This window comes from Nothobranchius furzeri, chromosome 7 (genome assembly GCF_043380555.1).
Source record: "Nothobranchius furzeri strain GRZ-AD chromosome 7, NfurGRZ-RIMD1, whole genome shotgun sequence".
NCBI lineage: Eukaryota > Metazoa > Chordata > Actinopteri > Cyprinodontiformes > Nothobranchiidae > Nothobranchius > Nothobranchius furzeri.
This window is the reverse complement of record NC_091747.1, coordinates 58159937-58187458: the sequence shown is the minus strand read 5'-3', so window position 1 is coordinate 58187458 and position 27522 is coordinate 58159937. Positions and strand designations below refer to the sequence as shown.

At 43.0% G+C, this 27522-nt stretch overlaps 1 protein-coding gene and 1 long non-coding RNA gene across 3 annotated transcripts in view; one reads left to right on the top strand and one right to left on the bottom strand.

Annotated features, from left to right (window-relative positions):
• Positions 1–8414: 8414 nt before the first annotated feature.
• On the bottom strand, positions 8415–18431 carry slc35b3 (solute carrier family 35 member B3). 2 transcript variants are annotated; one of them, XM_015955430.3, is made up of 10 exons: positions 18332–18431; positions 14912–15148; positions 14700–14821; positions 14468–14622; positions 11667–11774; positions 10566–10663; positions 10371–10463; positions 10090–10201; positions 9802–9871; positions 8415–9323 (listed from the first exon to the last, which is right to left on the bottom strand). In XM_015955430.3, exons 1-10 carry the CDS (start codon positions 18347–18349, stop codon positions 9173–9175), a joined length of 1164 nt encoding a protein of 387 aa, XP_015810916.1. In that variant the 5' UTR covers positions 18350–18431; the 3' UTR covers positions 8415–9172. The 2 variants fall into 2 exon arrangements, with proteins under 2 accessions (XP_015810916.1, XP_015810917.1); XM_015955431.3 differs by lacking the exon at positions 18332–18431 and adding an exon at positions 17881–18077.
• LOC129167075 (uncharacterized) overlaps positions 18208–27522 on the top strand; it is a 29285-nt gene continuing 19970 nt past the window's right edge. The window contains exon 1 of the long non-coding RNA XR_008565908.2: positions 18208–18355. This is a non-coding gene — a long non-coding RNA (uncharacterized lncRNA). The remainder of the gene's footprint in view (positions 18356–27522) is intronic.

Sequence of the window (27522 nt, the reverse complement as noted above, 5' to 3'; positions counted from 1 at the left end):
TACTACTGAAACCGACCAGTCCAAGAAAGCTTCTCACCTCAGTAGCATTCTTTGGTTCTCGGGCTTCCACCACAGCTCTCACTCTTTCTTCAGTTGGGCCGATGCCTTTCTGCGTAAGCAGTATTCCCATGAACACAAGTCTGTCCATGTTGAACTGACATTTCTCTGCGTTTAGTGTCAGGCCACAGTCAGAGAGTCTCTTCATCACAGCATGCAGGCGCTTGTCATGGGCTTCCTGGTCTGGTGCATGTATGATTACATCATCTGAAATGTTCTCAACTCCTTCAATACCAGCTAGTGCATTGGCGATCTCATGCTGATATTGCTCACTAGCTGATGAGACTCCAAATATCAGCCTTTTGTATCGGTATACCCCGTTATGCACTGCAAATGTAGTTATCTCTCTTGACTCCGGGGTAAGCTCTAGTTGATGATATCCCCACTTGAGATCGAGTTTGCTGAAGATTGCAGATCCGTTTAGTCCTTGCAAGATTTCATCCACCGTGGGTATGGGGTATCTTTCCCTGATTATTGCCTCATTTGCTTTTCTCATGTCTAAGCACATTCTGATATCTTTGTCACCTTTCTTTGGAAGCACCACTACAGGGTTTACCCAAGGTGTAGGTCCTTCCACACGTTCTATGATGTCCATGTCAATCAGTTCATTGATCTTTTTCTCCACTGCATCCCTCAAATGATAAGGTATGCGTCTCAGTGGCTGTGCTACTGGTTTCACGTTTGGATCAATGTACAGGCTGATCTGTTTGGTGTTTAGTTTCCCTACTCCTTTGAACACTTTTGGATACTTTTCTTTAAGAGTATGTTTTAAATCTGTGACAGCCGCCACATTTTCACCTATTTTCAACACTCCTAACTTTATGGCAGTCTTTTTCCCCAAGAGTGGTTCACCATTACCTCTAATCACAATGAATTCAGCCTCTTCAGTTCTGTCACCAATCTTGATTTCACATCTGAATGCACCTTTAACCGAGAGTGCCTGTGCTGATGAATATGCATATAAATTCCTCTGCTCTTTGGGTACATATGAATGACACTTTATCTTTTTAGCTTTTAGCTTTTCCCATATGTTTTCTCCCATCACATTACTTGTAGCTCCCGAGTCGACTAACATTTCCAACTCTATTCCCCCAACAGAAAAGGTAAGTTTCTCCGGTGAATTATCATCATTTACAACAAATGCATAATCATCCTGTTCAACAGCATTCACATTTTGTTTCCTTTGTCTCTTTGTACGACACATCTTCGAAAAGTGGTCCTTACCATTACACTTGTGGCATGTTTGTCCTCGTGCTGGGCATTTGGGATCTTTGCCCCTGTGGTCAGTATAACCACACCTGTAACACTGCCTGTCTGTCTTGGCATCATCTTTCATTTGTCCTCTTGGTCTGTGGTTCTTCTCTTTCTTTGCTGTAAAAATCCGGCTGACCGTGTTCTCTCCTTTCCTTTCCCCGGTACCGCTCATCGCCGCCATTTGCTCCTCCACTCGTTCGCAGTGAGAAGCCACCTCCAACGCGCGAGTCAGCGTTAAGCCTGGACCTTCCTCCAGCAGCTTTCTCCGTACATATTCAGAAGTGCATTTATTCAGGATAGCGTCCCTTATCTGGTTATCATTGTCACCTTGAAAGTCGCAGTCTTTTGCAGCTCGCCTCAAACGTGTACAAAATTGTTGCACAGTTTCTCCTGGTGTTTGGGATAATTTGTGAAAAGTTTGGCGTGCATATGCCGCATTCACCTGAGGAACAAAATAAGTGTTAAGTGCAGTCACCGCAGCGGCGTAATCCGCCGCTCCTCCCGTCCGAGGTAGAGTGGAGAAGACGTCCTGTACGTCCTGTCCAGCCAAGTGCAGTAGAAGAGCGCGTCTCCGCTGTTTGACAGCGTCCGTAGCATCATCAGCCAAAATAAGACCTTTCCCATCAGCAAACAACTCGAAGGATGTTAACCACCGCGTCCATCTCGGTCCGAGCGTTGCTGGATCAGTGTAGCAGGAGAACGGTTGAACACCTGACTTTTCCATGTTAGCCCACAAGTTTTCGCTAACCTCGTGCCGCCGCCGGGTCTACTTCTCCCAAAAACAAAATCTTGTTCGTGTCATCCTCGTCGCCATTGTTGTGTGTCCACCTTACTACTTAATTAGATGGAGCACTCTGAATTAAATCAGGACATGAAGCACGGTCTTTCTTGGATCCTTTATTACACAACCTTCATGTGTTCTTTCTCCCAGGCCACTTTATGCCCCCGCCCCACTTCCGGTCTCATTTACATCCGGTTCAAAAGTCCTCCCCTTAAGACATAGTCACAAATCAAATATCAGTACATGACACTTGTTATGAACTAAGAGGGGAATTTTTCCATATTTAGCCCCAACAAGATGCTTTTGCACCAGCCGCCATTGGATAGAGCTACGGAGCTGCAGTGTTGGTTTTGGGTCACATGTTGGTTCAGGACTGAAACCAAAATGGCGGTAACATATGTGGAAAAAGACAAAATATACTCTCTTTCTGAGATTAAAACACTAAATTTTTATCACCATCTCAATTCTTTAATCTCATGTTCAGCCATGTCTGCTTATGGGTAAGTAGGCATGCACTCATTATTTCATGGCATTTTTATAGGTCTCTGGTATGAAGGAATGCCTTGTGAGTATTTTTCTGTGGGGAAAAAAGCTCTGGCGCTCCTGTTTCAGGAAGTCGAAATAGCAGGATTTCGAGACGTACTCATTATTCCTCATGACATTCAAACACGCTGTCTGTAAATGGTGAACGGCAACACAACTCTTCCACGGCCTCTGTTAGAGCCGTAAAGTTGATGTTTTATCTCTACTAACACATGCCTGAAGGAGTTCTGCCAAGTTATGGAGTTGCTAATGCTAATGGTTAGCTTCTGCTAGCTGAGTCACGCTATGATCTTTCATGGACGCTAAATCAAAAGCAGCCTTGCCCTGTCGTGAGCCAAGATAGTTGAGTCCATGAAGGCAAATTTAGAGTAAGACGTAGATCTGTGTGGCATTTTCTGACCCGGACGTTTCACCATCTATTTTATTTGGTTTTTGGTGGCTAAAGTAGAAATAAGGATAGAAGACGATGCCACGTTCAGCCTGAATGTGAAACTCAGAGTGATCAGTTGTATTTCAAAAAGAAGAAGTTTCATGCATTTGTTGGTGAACCTGTCCTTTAAAGCAGGGGTGGGGAACCCCGGTCCATCAAGGGCCGCTGTCCAGCATGTTTTAGTTTCAACCCTGCATCATCACACCTGATTTCAATCAGCAGGTGATTAACAAGCTTCTGTAGAGCTTGATGAGCTGCAGAACAGGTGAACCAACCACTGAATCTGAAGTGTTGGAGCAAAGACGTGCAGGACACCGGCCCTCGAGGACCAGGGTTCCCCACTCCTGCTGTAAAGATTCCTATAATTAGCTCCAAACATAAATCGTGTTTGGTCTCAATGGGAATAATGGAATATTCCTCACATCGGTGCCCCAGTCGAGCCATTTGTACTCAGAATAAATGCGCTGCCAGCCCTCTTGCTGTGGCTGTCTCAGGTCTGACCACATATTATATGGCAACCTATCTGAAGTGGACTGCATATTATAGCAGGCTATTTGGTGAAATGATGAGCTGTGGACACCTCCGCCATTATTTATTAGGCTGCAGACCAGCTGTAGTGTGGCCTTATGGGTGGGTGATGACATAAATCAATTTACTTAACAGGAATCGGCTGTAAATTTTCACAATTTTTGTAACTTTTATTGAAACATTTCGTTTCTCAGCCTCTCGCCACAAACAAAGGAAAAAGAAGACTTAGAGAAAAAAGTTTGTCTCAATAAAAAGCCGCCGACTTCAATGGCAAATTGCTGTGTGGCTTTGAAAAATGGCTAAAACCCTCGGTGCTCTAACAGGGGTCAGTCTGCTTTGTTAGGTGTGTTCTCCTGGTGCAAAAGATAAATGATGTACTTTGCCTTGGGTCAACTGGGCTTTCCCATCCCATAATGACCTTTCAGGGAGCTGAAAGAGAATAGCTGTTCCCATAGCGATGAAGTCGTATTGTACGCTGCACATCAAATGTGTGTAATGGCAAACTAATGTTTTCAGTACTGCAGCATGACCTCCCAACCTCTAATGGACTGTTTCTCTGTTCATCAATCATACAAAAACAGTAGTTGGCCATGGCGAAAGGCCTTTTGGAGAAAATGTTTTCCTGTTCGGTGCCTGTGTGAACCCAACTCTACGTCTGCTAGAGGCAGAAGCAAAAGGTGTTTTGGGTTTTCAGCTGATCCTCTAGAATCTGTGCAGCCCTTCATTTAGCAGTAGAAGGGAAAATTTTCAGTTTTGTCTGTGCCAAAGCTTCCCAGAAGGAGAGAAGATCTTTGTCAGTTTTTCATCAAACATGCTGCCAAATTTTATGAAATACCAAATTACTAATTGGCGCAGCATCGGGTTTCCCGCCTGGAAGTGAGACTGTAATATCTAGGCCTCTATTAGGAGGCACTTTCAGCCTGTCTCCCACTGTGCTGGCAAAGCTCTGCAATTTCACCACATGGTGATGAAAATGAAGGACAAAAGGCCTCTAAAACACATCCAAGTTTTTAAACACGATCTGAATCAAAACATTTATGTTAAAGGTGTTGAACTCGTTTCATGAATATGTTCGCGGTGGTCTTTAAAAGGAATAAATGCCTTGCAAGTCAAACTCGGGGGAGGAAAAGCTCAGAAGCGCTTGTTTTCAGACGAGCAGAATTTGGAGTCTTATGTCCTGAAATTTGCACATCTCGCCTCTGATTGGAGAACAGCAGCGCAACTCTAACCCTAACCCTCTGCCCCTGACTCCGCTCTGCAAACACATATTTTTTATCTCCACAAATAACACAATCCTGAAAGTGTTTTGCTGTGTGGTGGAGTTGCTAGCGCAAAAAGTTAGCTTCTGCTAGTCTAGACTTAACCCTTTAGGTGCCATAGTGTTTTCAGTAAAATATGAGGTTTTTTTTATATCACTATTTAAAGAGCTTGTAGCTTAAATCTGGTTGGAGATAGAGGAATATTGTAAATTAGAAAAATCTTCAGTATGAGCCAAATTTTGAGACGGGAACAAATTCGCTCACATAATTTGCATATTATGATGTCATCAGGTGGCAGCCATATTGGATTGCATCCCACTTGCAGATTTTTTTTTTATGTTTTTGTCTTATTTTCTTAGTGTTATTATTGTTTATGATACATATATACATATTCCTATGTAGACATATATAACTATGTATGTATATAATATTCTGGGTTTCGAGAAATAGAGAAACCAGTGTGTGCTGACAGCTGACTCCTTTCAACACGCTCATCATTGTTTACAAAGTGGAGAAAAGAAAGGATGATCTCAAATCTGTTTCTTGACCTCACTTTGCTGAAGCCAGGTGTGCATGTTGGCCAAAAGCCAGCCCAATAATTCTCAATCTCAGGCTTTTCCACAAGCCCCATGCAGAACTGAATGGCAATGAACGCTTTCATTTCTGGGACGGTTACATCGTACCAGTCATTATCTCTGGAGCGAGATTTCAGTTCCTCCCTCTCTAAATACTGGTGAGCATATCGGTTAGTTTCAGTTGTGATGAGGGTCCAGAATTCCTCATCCAAAAAAAAAAAAACTGACAGAAAATCAATGTGTTCTGCATTCGACAGATCCCTGTCTCCACAGTATCCAACTGGCTCATCAAAATGCCTGATCCACTTGGAATACTGTTCCTCCTCTCCCAAACTAAACCAGCCATCATCATTATTATTGTCACTGAGGCTGTGCTGGGCCACCCCCCTGCTAGCAGTGATTTTTTCCCCGGGGTTCCTCCCCCTCCTGCTGCAATTCCCGGGGATTACACCCCCGGGGCTGAATCGATCACCAGCGGAGTTTTCACCGAGCGAAGGATCAGACCCGTTACGAGCTGCTCGAGCCCCTCCCCCCCGCCATGTCCCTTTCCCCGACCCCGGACACGGTGAGGTGGAACATCGGACAAGGTAAGGGTTGGATGGGCTGCTTGTGTAACCGCGTTGTCGCTGACAGACTCCCTGTTGCTGCGCGCTGAAGCCACACTTTCCGTCTCGCTAGAAGACCGCAGATCATCCTCGGAAAGGAAATATTCTTCCCAATCCGAATCTGCCAGTACTACACGAAGATCTTCGTCAGCACTGAACATTCCTCTCGGCATTGTTTTTTTTCCTCTACCACTCGCTCGCTTTCACTCGATCTGACAACCCCCGCGACTCTGCGACTGGTGGGCGGGGTTCAAGCTCTAAATACTCCAAAAGTTTGAATAGTAACACACCCACAAATGCTGCTTGGATTGAAGTTACAGGTGTCTGCCACCCCGCAGTGTAACGTATCAACTGCATGAGGGCTCATTTCTGCTGCTGTGGCTTATTAAATCCATCATTGCTGCTTGTCGCAATTCTGTGACTTTGGCGCTTAAAGGGTTAATATGCGGTTTCCTGGATGTTAAAACAACAACAGCCTTCCCCGTCGTGAGTCTAGGTGGGTGAGTCCATGATGTGTGATGCAGTGATCGATTATCAGAAATAATCAGTAAAACAAACACGTTTCAGTCAACCACACCTTTAATGAAAGTATCAGAAAATAATGACCAGCGTCAGAAGTACGGTTTGGCTTGCTCCCATTCGAATTTCAATTTCACCATCAGTTCTTGGTCTGTCAACGTGCAAATGCTTACACATGTCCGGCCTTACCACCACACCTCAGGTAAGGAGGAAACAGCATTGTTGTGCTAAAATGTGATGAAATGACATGTTGACAGTGCTCGTTTATTAGAATGGTGGATAAAACCCAAGTATACCACTGCTACTTTAATGCAGTATTAAAATCTGACAGTTTTTTATTTGTAGGATGTAATTTTACTATTGTGCCGCCACATGTAGAGAAGATACTCTACACAGAGCTTCTGAAGCAAACGTTCCCGCAAAATAATCCTACAACCTGACGAAAGCAGCAGACGTGGTGTAGCATGAGATGGTCTAACGTAACTGTTGACTGACTTCTGTAATATTTACACACGACCAATAAACCTGTCCACCATGTTTTTCAGTCAACCACACCGTTAAGGAGCGTGGCTTCAATCTCAGTAAAAAGCAAGTTATGTTCAAGATAAGGGGAAGAACAAAGACTACCTACATACCTTAGACCGCCATTACGTAATCTTTTGTAAAATGGACGATTGTGATTCATTACCGCCACGGTCTGACCACCGATAAACAACCTAAGGCTCCCTGATGTCGGCTCAGCTTTGCAGAAAATTGGCAGCATTGTTTTATAAAAGAGGTGACGGTGTCAAAAGGTTGTTCTCTGCTGTAAAGCTTGGTTTATGCTTGACGCATTCACTTTCCGCGCGGTGATGCGGCTTGCGGATGGAACGCGCTCCACAACTTGCAGCGTTTATGGATCGTGTGGCTCGTCTCTGCGGTGAGCCAATATTCTCCCAAACTGTAGGGGGCAGCATGGAGCTCTACGGCATGCGCCCAACACTACACCATAGTAGAAGAAATTACTGTTTACAACATGGCATTCCAGCATTTTTAACAGCGTCCTTGTCTTTTCCGACAGTGCGAGCTATTTCTCTCCAAGAATTATTAACAACATGTTGATCACGGTGATCTCTGAGAGCTGAATCATACAAATGTCTGTATTTACGAACCTCTGCCATACTAGTTCTTGCCGGTCCGCCATGTTTTTCCACGTCCGTCAGTCCGCGTGGTTAGAAATTTTCCGAGGTGCGCGTTACGGAAATTCTGATCCGTGCGGAGGCGCGGTGGAGGGGCGTGGTTGTTAAAATGACGCAACTTTTCCGCGCGGAGCCGTACGGACGCGTCAAGCATAAACCAACCTTAATGGTGCCAAATAACCCCCCCCCCCCCAATGTCCATCTATAAACATAGCGCTGTGATTGGCCTAGCCTAAGCTTAGCCAAGCCAATGGTAGACCTGCTGACTACATTGGTGGCTAGGCCGACCTGCAGAGCTAAATCTTTTACTGCTTCTACAGTTCGTCTGGATTTCTAGGTTAGCAAATCACATCTGCCATAAAAACACCAGATAAATGCACCGAAATGTGATGGGGGGTGTGTTTGGTAAGCGTCATCGTGAGACTGACGCACCTGGTAAGATATTGCTCAGAATTACTACGACAGCTTCCATACAGTAGAGATTGCCGTTTGGTTTCTAACAGTGCTACTTTTCCCCGGGTCTCCTAATCAAACACGCCCAAGGCCACTAGATGAGTAAACACACACACACACACACACACACATGGATTTTGGCAACATTTCAGCTGTTCTGTGAAGCGGCGCATGGGGAGGGAGGAAGGTTTGGCTGACAAAGCCCCCCTCACACAAACACACACGACAGCAATTACTAAATACATAGGTTTATTATAAAAAGCCCTGTCCCCTTTCACCCAGAAACACATTAATGAATGATGGCAGTTGACAATGTATGAGAGGAACAAATGAAGTTCTTAATCACACGAGCACACTGGATATTTACTTTTAAATTAGCCATAAACTCTGAAATATACTTTTATAAAGACACTTATTATGTAAAACACTATTTTTGTCCATCTTTCTGGCACATGCGGGGGCAAATAGGCTTTTTATCAAAATGTTATTTTCTCTAATAGGGTGGGCGACAATCATTTTAGTCATGACATTAACACGTCCCTACGTTCTCCTTCCTTCCTACGTTTCATTTTTCTTCCAATCACTCAAGGGTTCAAGTGTTGGAGCTGGTTCCAGTGCAAAACTCCGCAATTTGGTTAGCTAAGCACACGAGTTCCCTTTCAGAGTCTTCCTCATGTTTTACTCCATGTCGGGAATGTTTCTGCTTTACAAGACCCCACTGGGAATCCAGTCCCATTGTTTTCCTTCAGTTTGATGCTGATAGTGTTTTCATTAACCAGTGGTGTACTGGTCCAAACCCAGTTAGTCCCTGATCCACAGTTTAATCAGGTCAGCTGTTTGTAAGGCTGAGTGGAGGTCAAACCCTGAATGCCCATCCTCGGCTCAGAGTCGGCGGTGATGTGGCCCGGTAGCTCAGGCAAATGCTTCGATACAACCGGCACCACACCTGGAACGGGTCATCGCACTCCGTTAAGGTGATGTGGGGTGTCTCTAAACGTTCTGTGAAAGGAATCTGACTTTCTTTCTTGCCAGCAGCCAACTCCTGATGTCTTTGATTGAAGGGAGCTTCATTTTCTCTTTATTTTTACTGTAAACATTCAAAAAGATGCCAAAGAGAACAAGAAGGCCACCCCAGATGTACCTGGAAGAAAAGAAACATAAGAATAAACACTTTAATCATCTTTTTATGTCATATAGTTTTAACAGTTGCTATTTAGTTTTGGTAACGGGTCCCTTTGCTTAAAAATACACACAAACTGTGAGTGCAGGACACAAACCAGCTGCAGGAAGGATGAATTTGGCCTAAAAGCAACCTCTAAGTTTATTTTATCAGAATAAACACACACACGCACGTCGGCATCTCTAAAAAGGAGAAACCGAATCAGAGGTATGAAGAAAATGAGTCCCTTCTGACAGCACCACTAAGTTAAGAGGCCAAGTCAGTAGGAGAGGAAAGAGAGAAGGACGAGGAGGAGCAGCAGAGGTCTGAGCGTGGACTGAGGGGATGGAAGCCTGGGAGGCCAAATCAAGTTGTTTTGGACAAAGGAAAGGTCAGCGGGCACGTTGTGGGTTTACTTAGAACGAAGAAGTGCTTCAAGTCAAAAGGTGATGATACTCACTGAAAGGTGAAAGGTTTTGTGAAGAACATGAAGGAAAGTACGATAGTCATGGCCTTTCTCCCTGTGGTCACTGCAAAAGAGCCAACACAGGACCATCCAAAAAGTTAGTTTCATACTTAAAAAAAACTATTTCTTATGCTGAGAGTGAACTTTCCAGCCTTTATTCACATGAAACAGTTTAAAACACATAAAATATGACGATGTTTGGGGTTTAAAACAGAAATATTGTCATTAAAGAGGATGTAAAAATATCCGTGAAGACAAGAAATCTGTTCTTGTGTCATTTACCTGTCACTGCAACCAAGGCACCAAAGAGCTTGATTAAGGCGAGCACAAAGGAGATCCCAAAATAACCCGTGAGAGAGAAGAAGAAGGCATAACCGTAGGTTTTAACAGGATGCTGCAGGAGAGAGGATGAGGAGAAGGATTTACAGACCAGACACGTCTGAGGCTAAAAGCCAGAAACATTCAGAGGACACACATTATTATTAAACCGTTTGTATTCATTTATGTCCTCATCCTAATTAAAATACACAAAACCACATCAAATGTCAGGGATATAGATTCACCTCTGAGCAGAACGCTACAGCCGGGCCCAGCCCGCCCACACAGAGCAGGCCTGCCAGTATGTAGACAAAACCAATCGAGTACGAGTACAGCACCTGTCAGCACCAAATCACACGACACCTTCAATTAATATCATCATCATCATCATCCTCCTCCTCCTACAGACTAAATATTAATGTCTAATGGTTCCGTTTCACCATTTCAGAGTTGGAGCCGCTGTGAAGTTTCATGGCTTTCTCCTGAACATTCCCAATGACAGCATCTGCACACAGCGCCAGGGAGATGAGCACAACACCTGCAGGACACACACACGCACACACACGTTTATTAAATACAACAATAAAAATAGGATTCTGTCGATATTAAAATGAAACAAACGTTAAAAAATCAGGTCCTGTGATTCGATGCCAGCTGCTGGATCATAGTCAGACTAGGAGACTAGAATTTTTTTTTAACCACTTCCAGGCAGTCATGAATTTAAGAACCCAGTGCTGCTGCAGTTCTTCTATCATCCACCAGGGTGTCAGAAATGACAAAATGCTGCTAAATTAAAGGAATGGCACCAGAAGAAGAGCTTTACATGTACTAGCGGACCACAGACATCATATACGTAGACGTGACATGGACTGGCGCTGCCTATACAAGCTGGTGTAGCAGTGGGTCGCCATCTTGGATGGGTCTTCATCAGTGCATTTATTTCTACCGAGAAAAGTGCTTACCCAACAAAAAAATACATTTCACTATGTTTTTTTTAAACAAAACCAGACATGGCATGATAATAAAAATATAAACATAATCACATAAAATAAATTAAAATGAGCAGAAATCCCAACAGGTAGGCTAGAAAAGTCAATAGCAATCCCACGTGATTGGTTTTCAATAGCACGCCGGTTGTTGCATCCGTAGGCTGCACAAAAAATGGGCAAAGTTGCCCATTTTGCATCGACTCTAGTCGGGTTTGGAGAGTGGGGAACCCATCCAATATGGCGGAGATGCTGTTACACTCTCCAGCACCAAATGGCACGTCTATGTATCCATGTCTATCTAGCAGACACCATCAATTTGAATATATTTATTCAACTTTTCCGTTTTTTATTTCATGTTTTTAATGATGCCAGAACACACTCCCTCACTTGCAGTCTTTTTATCCAATAGTTCAATAAGTTTGATTTTATCAGTAAACCATCAAGCAGGTCAAACTAAATGTCAAGTTCTGAGATGCCGGACCAACACGAGAACTCTGGAGTGACTGTAGCATCAGAATGACTCATTTAAATAAAATAAACACCAATATTTACCTGTTACATTGAAGTTTGGAGCCACTTTGCTGTCAGCCAGGGTAAACCAGATGAGTCCGAGACTCATGCAGAGGGCGGCCGACACATCAGTCAGATTATATCGCTTACCTAAACAGAGACTTTTTCATTAACATGGTGTAAAGTGTAACCGCGTCAGAAGTCGAATCTAATCCATTTGTGATCATTACAAACACAGCACAACAAAGTCAAACAGGTAAACACGTCACTTATAAAAGTTAGAGCCAAGAACATCTTTCACAATTCAAAGTTTTTGGAGTTTTGCATAAAACAACGTAGAAAACAACCTGCGATAAAAGAGGAGAAGCACGGGAGAAAAACAAGTGGATGAAACCAGACTGACGGCTGGACGCCTTAAGGTTGACAAGAGGACGCAGCATCAGGTTGGCTGTGGTCGGCTTTGATTCCCCCGCTTGCCTTTGAAGGGCCTCACATCAGACACAACCCTGAATCCCCTCCCATCATCCGACCGGCCCGTTCTCCCACTTTCCTTTCCTTTCTGCATTCCAAGTGAACAAATGTTTTTCACCCTTTCCCTTTGGGGACTGCGGTCCTCACATCTGCTCCCTGAAAGGGAGAGATGAAGGAACTGGAGGGGGAGAGCTAAACTCATCTGACGTTTAAAACAGAACCCTGAGAAGGCCAGAGTGAGTAGTACCGACTGAACTCTGATGACCGGAATAAACAGACAAGGATAAGAAGGATGTGCTGGAAGTTAAAAGGCTCAAAAGACTCCTACGATGACAGTAGAGAAGTGTCCACCATCTTTACTCTGATGGTCTGGGCTGGTTTAAAGTTTTAATTGGGGAACATCATCGTCTTTTGTAATTAAAATGTTATAAAGTTAATACAATTGACTCATCAGTCAGACAAAAGAAACAAATATTCACAACAAAACACATTTGGCGTAATCCAGCCTTTCCAGAGGATGTGTGAGCGGCGCGTAACGTTTTACCTGCTAGCTCCTTCCCACCGGTAACATGTCAGGCCTGAATCGGCAGCAAAAGCATCCCACGCAGACGAGCCCGCCAGTTAAACTCACGAGAGAACTACAAGATCACACGTGATTTAAGCGATTCGCACGATAACAAGCAAGGTGAACGATGGCCGCATGTATCCAGAACGATCCGTAGTTTCTTTCCCGTTACGTTTAACTCTGCTATAAAGGTTTCACAGGTAATTAACCTTTTTTTTTACTAGTTAATTAAAGTAAAAATCTGCACTAATCGTTTTGTTTTGAAAGTTTCTGGATGCTCCCGTGTTGGACTTCCTGTCTTACCCGATCTTACCCGCTGAGCTTCGGAGATGCGTCCAAAATGCAACGCTGGAAGAAACGCACTGATCCACTATTATGGCAGCTAATTTCTGCGTACTGCACTTAGTGAACGTTACGCAACACTTCCGTACAAATTGTATGACTGGAGTTTTTTAGACTGATGGGAGTTTTTATAATAAAAAACTAAATCAAAGGTTTATTTTTGAACCCTCTGAATAAAGCGAACACTCTCAGCTCGTATTGTTTGCTTGATCAAAGAATGAACTCTTAAATATAATGTGAACATTTAAAACTTATAAGTTCATTAATCGTTTAATAATAATAATATGATTGGATGAACAACTATTATATGAATAATAATGTTTTGATTAATCTGTGTTTGAATTACTGAAGTTTGAAATGAATGTTATGTTATTATTACATTTATTTATATATGGATCAGTAATGTTTGATATGACAAGGCCATCATCATCTACACTCACACAAGTTTCATTAGAGATAAGTTACTCGTCAGGACACATAGACATTTTCTTAGCCAATCAGAGCTCCTATCTGAAAGAAGGTGTGTTTTCTGAGGTTTGTTGGTAAAAACCTCCTTTAAAAGTCCGTTTCTGATTTGTTAGAAAATCAAAATATGACGATCTGTAAAAACAGAGCTCGTCACCGTGAGTCGGTTCTAGAGGAAGCTACGGAAACGGCGGCCATCCGTAGTGAAGTCTCTTTAACCCAGAGTAATCTTTGACACGCCGTCAAGGAGGTAGCTGCAAAGCTGACACAGACAAACCTGTTCCTTCAGAACAAAGCAACTTGCTCTTCAGCTGCTCAGAAACAGCTGCTCTAAGACGTAACCAACTTCATCTATCGTGTGACCAGGAGGCAACTCGGGACTGACTTGGTCGCATCGAGGGGTTTTCTACAAATCACATGCATTGAGGTCATCAGCTCCTTGACATCTCGGATCCAAACGGGGGTCTCCAAGCGGGTGAAGTAGACACACAGATAGCGTCTAATGCCTTTTTGATAATAATCAACTTCATAGCTTTACGTAAACCAAATTCTTTCCCTTTTACACCCAGAACTCGGCTCTCCTAGATACAAAAGTTCTGATAACATCATATACACACATAGGCACCACACATCACATCTCCCCCATCTAGATTCATCCATCACAGTAAATATTAGTTAACTTGTCATGTTTTAATTGTTTGGGAAATAAATTCTTACTTTTTACAAACCCGACTCTTTCCTGAATCAAAACAAAGTGTTTACAATCCCTGAATAAACAAAGAATCCTAGAATCTTCTGATGAAACATCCAAAGACCAAGCAGGTTGATATTCTATATTTATATAGAATATCAACCTGCTTATTGGTCATAAGTAGAGGTAGTATATTAAGCTCTAAAAGTACTACATTTACCAACTCTTACAACCCGCAGTGGAAAAAAAGTCATCAAAAACACAACCCATCATAGTATTTTGTTCCCTCTGTCAGTGTTCACGTCTAACCTTGGATAAAGACTCCTCCAATCATGACTGGAATGAGTTTACAGCACTTGAAGATGACCTGGGTCGGGTAGTTCAAGTAGCCCAAAGAGGTATTAGAGAGGCCCATAGTGCCCACAGTTAAAAATGCTATCATCATGTAAGTCTTCCCTGGTATCCTGGAGAAGAGAAACCGGACATAAATGAATAATAATAAAAAGCATAAAGGCGTGCAGATCATCAGTTTCATACGTACCTTCTGCGTTTGTCTTGGGTGAGCTGAAGCTCCACCAGTCCAAAGACGGAGTAAAAACCAAATTGGACCAGCGTGAGGTACCATCCAAAAGGCCTGAATCCTTCCACGGAAAATATCAACTCCTATCAGAAAGCAAAACCGAAACAAAAAGGGTTGACAACCTATTGCCGTGTTTTTGCCACACTGAATGAAAGCTGATGGATTTACTTCACCTGCAAGTATCCGTAGATAAGATAAAAGATGAAGACTCCAGCTACACATATGAAGAACTGTGTAGGGGCACTTAAGTTGCTAAGGTTGATTCCAAGAACCCTCAACTCCTCCACAGACTTGATGTGAGGTGACATCACCTCCGTGGTGGAGGGGATGGAGATGGAAATGTGCTTCCGTGAATTGTTATAGCCCACCAGGCCATATTTGGCGCTCATTGTGTCGGTGTTTGCTGGAAGCTGTGGGAACACACAAAACCGGTCAAACACCAGCCTGATAGGCGAAAGAAAGAAGTCATAGATGTGTTCAACAGCTGCTGAAAATGCAGCTATCCAACGGGTTTGATCCCTAAAACATGCCAGGTTGCTATTTTTCACGTGGAGGCAAGAACAACTCAGAATCCTACACATCTTTGATTTACTTTGAAATGGTAGATGACCTGTATTTGTATAGCGCTTTCTTACGGTTCTACAACCCCCCAAGGCGCTTCACAACATAATCAGTCATTCACCCATTCACACACACTCTTACACACTAGTGGGGATGAGCTACATTGTAGCCACAGCTGCCCTGGGGCGCACTGACAGAGGCGAGGCTGCCGAGCTCCGACCACCACCAGCAGGCAAGGCGGGTTAAGTGTCTTGCCCAAGGACACAACAGCAGCATTCTCTGGTCAGAGCCAGGATTGAACCTGCAACCTTCCGATTACTGGACAACCCGCTTTCCCTCCTGAGCTACTGCTGTTAGCAAACAAAAGCAAAGGAAGGACTAAATGTGTTGCACATGCAGACAGGACCAGGGTATTTTATTGTTTACAAAAAGGTATGTGACACAAGCACGGCTGTAAAATGGGAACAGACCATGTTTTATTTATAGGCAATGGCCGACATACTTCTTTAGTAGAGGTGATTTTAGGTCAGGCACATTCGGGGCAGCCCGCTGCCAGATCTTTTACAAAGGTAAATTTACATTCCTTAAAAACGTCTGATTAATAAGTACAACACAATATTGTCAACTTACATTTTTTACCCGTTTTATATTTAATATTTTATCGATTAGCTTAGGTTAAATGTTTGTTTGTAATAGTGAGCAAAAAAAACAAAAAAAAACAAGATTCAACAGTTGGTTGAATTCAGTGTTCAAAAACTGATTCAGGCTCAGAAATAACGCACATCAGTTGTTATTAGTGACATTTTTGAATGCAGATAAGGAGGAAAACTTCTAGATATGGACCAGGAACACTGGCTTAAAATGTAGCTGCACATATCAGACATCAGCTGACCATGACCTCCACAGATCAGCAAGAGAAAAACCTGTATTCACATTCGGTACCCTGACAGACTACAAATAAAAAAATGAAAATGTTCAATACCATTTGTGTCACGTGATGTAAAACATCTGAAATGTATAGTTTAATTATCAGACCTACAAAGTTAATTACCAGCTGCAGTGCTACACTAGTATTTATCGTGCAGCTTACAAAAAAATTTCCTTTTTTAAAGTAACGTCTTATATTTCAATATAGTGTTTAAAAGAAAAGTTTAAACCAGAGGTTCCCAATCTCTTCAACTTCAGACCCAACACAATGACTACGTTTACATGCAGCCAATATCCGGGTTATGATCGGGTTAAGGTCGGGATTCGGGTTTCTGAGTTGATCAGAATAACCCGTTTACAAGCATAAATAGAAAGAGTTACCCCTAACTTGCATAACCCGATGTAAATGCGGACGTTGGGGTAGTGTCAGGACGTATGGACTACGCCCTGACGCAATATGCGTCATTTCCGGTTCTTCTCGTTCCAGTATTCGTGAAAACAACATGTTTCCCATTTCGGAAGAGATAGCGACCGCGTTTGTTTGCGCTTTAGTTTCCTCGTCACTCCAAAAGTGTGGTGCTGTGCCGCGACTCGCCATGTTGCTCCCAACTTGTTGTTTACTTCCGGTGTTCTGGCGCATACAAGATGTCTCGCTACTCAAAAGACCAAGATTCCTTGCGAACAGAGCATGCGCAGAACACACGCTTTGATGGGGATATCCCGGTATGCGTTTACAAGACCAAACATTCGGGTTAGAAAAGGGTTACCCCAGGTGTAGTAACCGGGTTTTTAAAAACCCGGTTATGAGCATATCCAGGTTTTTGGCGGTGTTTACATGGACCTACGGAACCAGGTTATTGTGAATATTCGGGTTTTAAAAGGGTTACTGGCTGCATGTAAACACACTCATAGTGAATGTAAACACAAGGGCATACTAGGGCATAAAGAAAATAGCTTTGGCTCATGTTGACTTGTATCCATTTACCATTTAGTTTGATTTTGTATTATCATTATGCATGAAATAGAAGTTTGGCTATTTTCTTCCAATTTTAGTTGGATTTCTAGAAATCATCAAGACCCCCTGTGAATCTTTTGGTGACCAAAAATGTGGACCTGACCCCAGCTTTGGGAACCACTGCTCACAGAAAGCTTCTTTTTCTAACATGATGCTTCCCTAAACAGCAAGCAACCAATCATAAGTTCTGCATATTGCTGTTGCTACTGCGGGTCTCTGTCTGTAAGCATCATTTAAAAAGCTGGACATTACTAGATTTACTTTTGCCTTTGCTGCTTTTTAACTAGCTGGTGCTTGGTTATATATCTAATCAACAAGTTACTTCTGATAAACAACGTATCACAAAATATATCAGGCATATATGAGCTGAACTAAAGATAGCGAAACAGACATTTCCAAGTTCCCCTAAAAACAGAGATAATCGTGAGAAACAAGTAGTAAATACTTGTGTTTAATGAAGTTTGACTGGAGGTAACGTTAGCTTTGTGACAAAGCATAATAATGACCAAAGTAGAGAATGTCAGCTATCTCAGATGTATAAAACAAACATCTAATGTTGTATCATTCATCTCATTAACTGCCTTAAACGACAGATTTTCCCCCTTGGCCAATCAAGTTAGCTAACAGCAAGCTTGTTACCTTTAACACGTCCGGATGTCTTTAAGCGTGTTTATCCCAGTTTTAGAGGCAAAGCCCACTAACATCATTCTCCTTTTCGCCTTGTCTTCATCTCTCATTGAGTCAAAACTCTTTCATAGCTTTAAAATTCAGTGACAAACAGCCAAAACCCGACGACAAGCCTGTTAGCCTGCTAAAGGCTAACAAGCTCTAGCGGCACAGAAGCCAACAACTTCCGCTTCGCTGCCACGTGACCCCTGAACTCTGACGCGATTGGTCCAGACAGAGACGCGCTGCCGCAGCAGGTGAATCGTGGCCCAATCAACCAGCGAAACGCCTAAAACCAGGTTTAATCATATAAACATTTACTAGAATGAGTCTGTTTAACACACACGCCGAAAATAAAAATAATAGTTTAATGTTTTTTTTAGAAAACAAGTTAAACTGGCAGCCTGTAAAAGTCGGGACCTACCTGCGTGGACGACTCCATGAGTGGGTGAGTTATTGCTGCTGTGTCCGTTTAGAGTCTACACATTAAAACAAACACGAGTGCATCCGGTAAATCCGGTTTCATGACAGTTTCCTGCTGCCCCATCATTCTTTAAACAGTATGCAACACTTTTAGTAGACACGTTTAGTCTCAAGAGGTCCATTAATCTGGTAGCATAATGATTTTGCTGATGAAAGATTACAGAATTGAAGACCTATCCTCTGTCCTGCTTCTTTGGGTTTCCAAATTCACAAGGTGTTTCTTTCACAAATGTTCTTTGCTTTCTATGCAAAGTCTCTTTTGTTGTTCTTCGCACCTGATCCTTGGAAATGTTAAACAAAGGAATGTATGCCATGTTGTTTGTAAATAAAAAAGTTACAAATAATAATAATAAAAAAAAATCCAAATTCACAAGGCTAATTTAGACCCTCCATTCATCCCTCTGTTTGAAGGAGCCAGTTTTTCTAGAAAGAAACTGTGCTATTCTATTTTAGACAGTCTCGTTGAACCATGCCCTGGACTAAATTTTGCTTGAATGGGCAAAAGTTGATTGCGAGAAATCAAACAAGTAAAATGCACACTTTGAAGTTTAAACTTGTTTTCACAGTTTCACAGCACACATTTTGACTTGTAAGAATAAGAAGGCCACAGGTCTACTAATAATGGCCCCATTCCATTTACAGGAAGTTCTGTTTGTCAGCATTTTTACAGAACAACCAGAAGAATGCAGTCCTCAAAGCACCATCTTGCGTAATCCTGCCTTTCTCCTGGAAGCTTAAATGCATAGCTTGACGTGTTCTGGAAGTGTAGCATGTAAAAATAGACTTGAAGTGGAAATTTAGAGAATCGGCATGTCACTACGCTTCTGGGAAGCGTCCAAAGTGCGACGCTTTGCGTGGAAATGCATCCATCAACTGTCACGGCAGCTAATTGCTGCGCACAATTCTGCGTGACATTTTTTGCGACGCTTGCACGGCTGAAAGGTTCGGTTACTCTTTCAAGTCAAAACGTATGGTGTGACCAAGCCCCCACAATGCGGGTGAAAAATTGAAGCAATCCCAGAAGTACCAAAAATTGCAGTTCCACCCTCATCCACTAGGGGCTGGTGTCAGAAGCCAGCAAATCCTCATTGACTCCCATGTTAAAAATACCAATTTCACAGCAGAAATAAACATGTTTACTGCCTGGTACCAAAACATGTTTTTGGTTTAAATTATCTAGTTTACACTCATGACAACTCTGAGGGGGGTGAGTTTTTTTCTCACTCTTCTGTTTAAGTCTATTAAAAGCCTAAAATTCTGTATCATTAATGAGCATCCGACCCACGTGACCACAGAGCTAGCTCCGTGGAAAGGCCTCAGTAGAGCCTCGGTCTGGCTTGGAAACTGTTCCGGGATTTTGAGTCTCTGTGTTCGTGTATTCTTGTTTGGATATTATTTGTGCAATTGTTGGACAAAATGACTTGCTGTGGCATTAATTGCACTAATAGAGCATCCAAGGAGTCTCCACTTCATTTTTTTCTGTAAGTAAAATGATATTTATGTATTTTAGGTCACTGCTGAGCTGAGCTTAGATTTTAACATGTACTGTTTAACCATGAAATTTAAATGTAATAGGGTAAAACCCAGTGCATTTAACATAATGCTGCACTTCAGAAAATGGGTTGACATATAACATGTTGGTGGAGCTGGGTTCCGACTATCGGCTTGTGGAGCTCTCGGGAGACCGATGTTTTCCATCCGTTTCTCCCCTCCCCGCAGCTCGGCGCATCTCTGCTGCGCGGGCTGCGGGCTTGTGAAGCTCTGGATGGAAACCTTTCCACCCGGTTCTCCCCAGCGGCAGCTCTGCGCATCTCAGATCACAGCGGCGCTTGTCTGCTGTGCGGCTGCCGGCTTCTGGAGGCCTCGGAGACCTCTGTGTTCCACCCGGTTTTACCCAGCGGTCAGCCCGGCGTATCTCTGACTCAGAAGCTCTGGTGTTGTGCACAGTTAACTCCAGTTGTAGCTAGGTCGCTACCTCCGTTAGCTTAGCTCCCACCTACGCATTGGCTTTGGGTTAGCTTGTAGCTAGTTCGACCGGGTGTCGTCAGTTGATCCCAGCCTTACAGCCCCACCCTCAGCTCCACCTCTCTTCCCTTTTGCGGAATTGTCTGGGCTTAACGGAACCTGTGACACAGTCAAAATGGCGGTGGTGGCCACCTCCCATTTCTCCTCAAAAACGTGTTATTGGAGTCTATGGAAACCCATTGTCCAATATTTATATGACGATGGGTGTGACAAAAGCCCTTTGATACTAGAAAAATGGAACCTGGAAGTTGAAACCAAATTGAAAAGGACTGCCATCTAGTGGCAGGTTCCAGTACAAGCTTTAAGTTCTTCCTCCCTGATGTAAATGAATAAAATAAAAACCTGATTTGCATTTACCATTTTTTTCCCAGGTACTGACGTTGTTGTTGATTAAGCTGTTAGGTGAATCTGCAAACAAGCTAGGTTTTCAAGGCAAACACAGTCACCAAACACTCACCTCTCCACTTGGGTATCTTCCCTGAGGCGCTTCTGGCGGAACCAGAACCCGCGATGCCGGAGGAAACGACATGGCGCTAAACACCGGTCGCCGTTTTCTATGTCCTAACGTCTTTTGTTGTCCATGTCTTCAAATGGTGATTTTGTTTTTGGGTCTCTGGTAGTTTGTTGTAAAGTTAAAATGGTTTTAGACAAATGCGTGAGAACCACATATTTACAGCTATGCTATGTTAAAATGTTGTTAAGATGCATGGACAAAATGTTTTAAGCTCATTTGTTTTCCAGATTTGCCATTGGAGCTTAAACGGTTCTGTTACAGTCTGGAAAATACGGTATTAAATGTAAGTCTGGCTTCATAGTCTGGCTGGTCCTGCGACTTATATACCAAAGTGACTTGTATACCAAATTATGTATACCGCTCTGCTGCGGGCCGGCTCCTGACCAGGTTTCAGCTCTTCTGCCCCGCTGGGAGGGTTTCAAACACCACCATCACCTGCTGCAGCCTGTGGCGGGATGCTGCGGGCGCTCTCCCTGCCCGCTGGGAGGGTTTGAAATGCCGCCATCCTCTGGAGACCGTGGCGTGCTGCTGCGCCCTGATTGTTTATTCTGTTGTTGTTGCCGGTACTTGTCTTGGTCTCAGATTTTGTAAGAAAAATAATAAAAATTCCCCCCAAAATGCGACTTATATATATTTTTTCTTTTTCATTATACATTTTATGGCTGGTGCGACTTATACTCCGGAATTTACGGTAATTCATTAATTAGTAATTACTTCATACTTAGATATCAAATATAAATATAAATCACATCCTGAATGAGGGCTCAGAGACTCAGGCTCCAAAACTACAACATGGCAGTTCCTGTATTTATATCAGCAATGTTTCCATCAGCTATACCCCCCCCCAACTGCTAACTCCTGTTCGAGCCCGAACCAACGCCACACAGCCCCGACTGCACTGATCCAGATGTGGAAATGCCGTAACAGAGGCATGATTTAGATGTTTTAGCACACCTGCAAACTGGCACTTAAAAGGGTATTTCTAGGAAATCTAAAATTTGTGTCAAGCTGCTCAAGTCTCACAAATGAAATCGAAAGAGTTAATTGTCTTCGCTTGTAGAAGATGATGCGTCTCTAGTGGGTTGGATCTGAACATTCTTCCTACAGCTTTACAACTCCTTTAATGATTTTCTAGTTCTACGTCTTGTTTCTGTCGGCCCTCTGCCTTTTCCTTCCATTCTCACAGCCCAGTCAGGCTTCTTTCCCCTTCCTTCCCATCCCTTCCTCCTTGTTGCACTATTTCTTCCCTAACACACTCCATCCCAGCTCCAGCTCTTGGTCACCTCATATCCCTGCCACGCTCGCTTTGGTTTTCCCAGTATGAAGCATGAAACCCTGTTTGGCCCCCTTTTGTTTCCCTCCTCCCTCGTCCTAGCCGTCCTCTCTTCCCCACTGTCCAATCTCAAATCGCTCCCTTGGCCTGCCTCCGTTCTCACTCTAACCCCCCCCCCCCCCCCCCCCGTCCTCTCTCACCAGCCAGAGGTTAATACACTCCAGGATGGCATTATTTCCTCCCCCGGCCCACCGACAATATAAAAATTCAGAATGGACAGCTCAATCCCTCTTCCATCTCAGATTTGATTGTAATGGTATTGCCTCCTGTCCCTGGGAGGCCCCTGCTGCCTCGCCAACCCAGCCTTTATGACACTAAATGGCCAGGCTACAATTTTTCCATCTATTCAAAAAATTCTGTTAATAACTCATTTGGAATGAGCCGTCGAGACTTCCTGGACCGACTGCGGCCAGGTCTCTCACCTCTCAGCGGATTGTGTGTGTGTGTGTGTGTGTGTGTGTGTGTGTGTGTGTGTGTGTGTGTGTGTGGGGGGGGGGGGGTACTATACAAGAAAGGATGCAGGGCTGAATTGCAAATGTAAAGGTTAATTAATCGCTCTGAATTTACAATCCCCTTTCCCCAATGCCTCGTGCACTCCAACTGACGGTCCCAAAGAGACACGGCTGTCATGTTTACGACCTTTCATGTGGAAGTGAACTGTGGAAGCACAGACCTGTCCAACTTTACAAGTGCAGCCGTTCATCACACTTGATGGATTTATAGAATGAAACTCATTTCTTTCCCCCGTACCATTCTTTTAAATAATAAAATAATTATTTATTGATTATTCAAAAAGCTACATATGTGCCAGTAAAGGTTCTGTAGACCTGCAATAAATAAAGCATGACAGAGAAACGCAGTGAGGAAAAGAATATAGAGAGGAAGGGGTGGAAAGAGCTGACTTTTGAACCGGAGAAATCTGGATCTGATTTGGCCTCCAACAGTACGGATGCGGGAGGACATTATTTGATTTTTAGGAGTCTTGAGCGGGACCTTCGACTGTTAACATTTTAAAAGGATGGCTAAGGCACTTTCCAGATAGTTTTTTCCTCTTTATTTCAAATTATGGTTGGGACTGAAGCGCCAACTGCCAGTCAGTGCATATTGCCAAGGCCAAAATATTGTGTAGTTATTTAAAAAAAACTCTGTTCTCTAAAATTTCCTTGCAACATTTTTTTTAAAAGAAACTTTTTAGTTTGTTATGATTGTTTACATGAAAAAGGAGGAACATGTAACACTTCCTGTGCTTCCAGGAGTTGAGTCTTTCAGACATTCCCCTTTGAATTAACCACCAAGGGTTTATAAAATAACTTTAGCAACATTGACTGCTAATGTTTAGAGCTTTTTAAGACCGGGCCACGCTGCATTTTTCGTCCATCCCAGACAAATCTTTTGTTGTGGACAGAATCATTAAAAACGGTGAAGGGTGATTTACAAGTCTGGCTGTCCAGTGTGACCGGCTCAGTGACAGCTTATTGACACTCATGACCAAAGTCAGCCTCCAACAGTCTTCGGCTCCCGTCCGCAATCCACCAATGAAGATACACCCAGGGATTGATGCAAACAACCTGTGACAAGAGTACAATACGAGAGTAGAATTACCCCGGGTTTCCACGGGAGCCGTCAGCAGCACGTTACTGCAGCAGCACGTCTTGCTCGCGTAAGTTGCTGCTTGACCCTTCCCACGAGACGCGAAGCAGCAGGGGAGCAGCTGTCACCGACCGAGCACGAAGTCACTCGAGTGACTTCGTCAGTAAACACAACAACAAGCAGGAGAAAATTACAACATGGTTTGTGTTTTATGTTCTGTCCGTTTTATAATCGCCAATACAGACCTGAAAAACAAAGGAGACCGCTAGCTAGGTGATAACTTCTCACGGGGACGCACAGTTAGTAACCTTTTTTAAAAGTAAAGCAACCGGAAGGCAGTACGTTCTTTATTCTGAAAATCTCGGTAGCTTCTCTCAATTTCCGCGTCCGATTTCCTGTCTTTCCTTCCCCAAAAATGTCGAACTTGACCCGTTTCAGAGGCGTCGCGCGTAGAAAATAGAACCGGCGCGTAAAGGCCGCGACATGCTGCTCCTGAGACGCGGCCGACTCGCGCTGCTGACGGCTCCCGTGGAAAAGGTTCTGTTGACCACAGCGGTTCCTATCAGCAGCTATGACGTGCTGCTGACGGCTCCGGTGGAAAGCCGGGGTTAGAAAGATTAGCAGCAGTGGAAGCTACACACAATGAAAACATTCACCAACAAGTTGCATCATCGACCAATAATAAAGTGTGACGGTATTGTCGAAGGCATCGGTTTAATCTCAAACGGACTTTTGAAGCTTTTGCCTCTGAACTTTTGTGTTGTATAAAGTTTATCTAGGGGCTTAGTAACTTTCCAGCCGTGTGTGAGTGGTGACATTTGTTTTTTCTTCCTTTAATCTCGTCTTATCTAAATACAGACCGACTCCTATAAACACGCTGCCCTCAAAAGCGTCGCTCGTATTATTTATTAATCACCGTCAGCGTCCTGAAAAGCCCCTCTATCTCCGTCCATGGATCATTTCAAAAAACACGTTAATGTCAGCCAGAAATGACACCGAGGGCTTCTTAATAACCCATTTGTGTTTGGTCTCATCCTCGGCCAAAGTGCACCCAGTCTCCGTTGCCTCTTTCCTGGGCTCGTCTCAAGCCTCCTGCATGCTACAGAAAACAGATGCTATCTCGGCTATATTACTTCTCAAAGCACTCATATCCTCTCCCATGCTTTTTTTTCTTTGATCTGCTAGGCTTGCTGCTCTTACATTTTTCTTTCGTCCCCCCCCCCCCCCCAACACACACACACACACACACACACACACACACACACACACACACACACCTCCTCATTTTCCCCTCTATCCTCTCTTCCAGACGCAGACTGGTCACACTGGTTCACATGTTGTCCGTCCGTCCTTTTAACTGGTTTGGTAAAAACTTTTCGGTTCTGCATTAAGTTAATTTTGCTGATTAGTCAGAGCACCATGAGGTCACGAGGACACAATTAGAGGAGTAACAGATTTAGATTCAAAACATTCAAACAATATTGGTCACAACTCTGTTTTTTTTACTATTATTATAAATTACCCATCGAAGCAGTTTTCATCTGATGGAATATCATTTTAGTTCATTTTAATGGGTATTTTATTAGCTCATTTTTTAGCTTACCTTTAAAAAGTGAAGGGTGCCATAGAGATGTTGATTTATACATAGTTTTGAAGGAAATTTAAATCTTTTGAGCTGATCATAATTCAGCAGCTAGAGTAGAGTTTCTTTTCTCTGTTCAGATGGATTTTATTCAGCAGTCACATCTCAGGTTGTTGGAGAAACGTGCCCTGCAGAGTCTAACAGAATCTTTAAAAATACTGAAAACTTATAGGACACGTCCAATTCTTGCTTTCCACTTAGTTGATACAACCCATAATGGGTCCATATTTTTATCTTTTAATGTATTTGGAGAAGCTTTAGAATCACACATTCATGGCACGGTAAAAAAAAAAAAACATGCATTACGTAAATAGAATTTGATTCATTTGTGTTCCCACCTCGATGCATCGATTAATATTCTAATAAGGGAGTTCTGTTAGCCCCCTATAGGTAAGAAAGCAGACCTCTACCTTACATTTTACATTCAAGCATGCCGATAAATTTAGCGTTTCCAGTCAGTTCTTTTTAAAATTTGTGATTTAAAAAAAAAGCCAGAAAAGGCTGAAAATACAAATTCCAAGAGCTCATCTTGATTTCGGTTCCTAAAGGCATCAAAAACCGGAAAAAGCCTGAATGTAAACAGGATTAAACAGGTGTGTCCTCACTGGAGTCTGAAGACGTCTTGGACTTTTCTTTCTGCAGCCAGGAGGGGGAAGCATCCCTCTTTGCAACTGTGCTCAGAAAAGAAGGAAAGTAATTAAGCAAACAGTTTGCTCAGACTTGTGTGTCTGCTTATCCCGTCTTCCATACTGGTGTGTTTGTGCTCTGATACATACAGACAGAAAACTGGGGGGGTTGTTTTTGTCTCGTCAGAATGACGATAAATGACACCCGTGTTTCATTGCCCATTCATTTAACCTGTGCTGTGCTCATAGACTGAAAGGGATTGAGAAACAAATTACGAAGTGTCATTTAATTAAGAGTTTGGCTGTGAGCAGTAATCCTGCTTTTTTCTTTCTCGTAACCTTTAACTACTTAATGGATTTGAGAAGCTATTACCTTTCAAGATTTCAGTTTTTAATTATTTGGAGTATTGTCACTGATATGAAATGTCAATCACACGCCAGGATTAATGTTTAATAATGAACTGACTTTTCTTTCGGTTGGCTGCGTCTAAAGCTTATGTTTGTGAAATATTTGGCTTTTCATGATTTACCAACGTAGCCACGAGAAGCCATTATTTACATAGGTATGATGAGAGTGTAGGTTCCTAATCGGTGAAACCCAAGCTCAATGCTCCCATCTCCATCCATTCATTTTCAGCTGCTTCGGGTCGGGGCATCAGCCGGTAAAACAGAATTTACAGCGGAACAGTTAAAGTGACAGTGTGTATTTTTACCTTTAATCTCTGGAAGTATCTTTAAAAATGTTCTAGAAAATGAATAAAATGATGTCCAGCTGGCGAAAAATACTTGTGGCTTCGTAACACATACCCATAAAAATCTAGCGTCTTTGGGGGACGCCATATTAGACGCCATGTTTCCTTCTGGCCGTCTCGGGGTCCTGCTCCTGTCGGTGACGTCAAACTACATTGGTCGGATGTATGACTCACGGAAGTGACGTTATCCTGTTTGAAAACATTTAGGCAGTTAGAAACACGAATTTCATGACAAATCTGCTCAATTCCTTCCAAAACTCGTGAAAGAACAGAAAAAGATGTGAAAAGGAGATGCAGCATATTTTGGTCGAGTGGTATTGCCATAGTACGGTGATGTCATCGTCGGGCGCAGGACCACGAGCAGAAACTACAACATTAAAAAACTACAACTGGCATTGCATTCTCTCGATGGAATGAACTGAAGGACCATCAATGTCTGAGGAGTTTCGTCGAGCTCGCGCACTTTCTGCTCCACAGGCAACGACATTTACCGTAATGTTTTAATAAACTAGCAACAGTCACGGGGATATGGTGTAAAACTACACTTAAAATGTATATACTGCCTCCTAGCGCCAGGAAAATACACACCGCCACTTTAAAGTTTGAATATGGAACTATTTAATAAAAAGCTATATTTAAAAAAAAAAAAA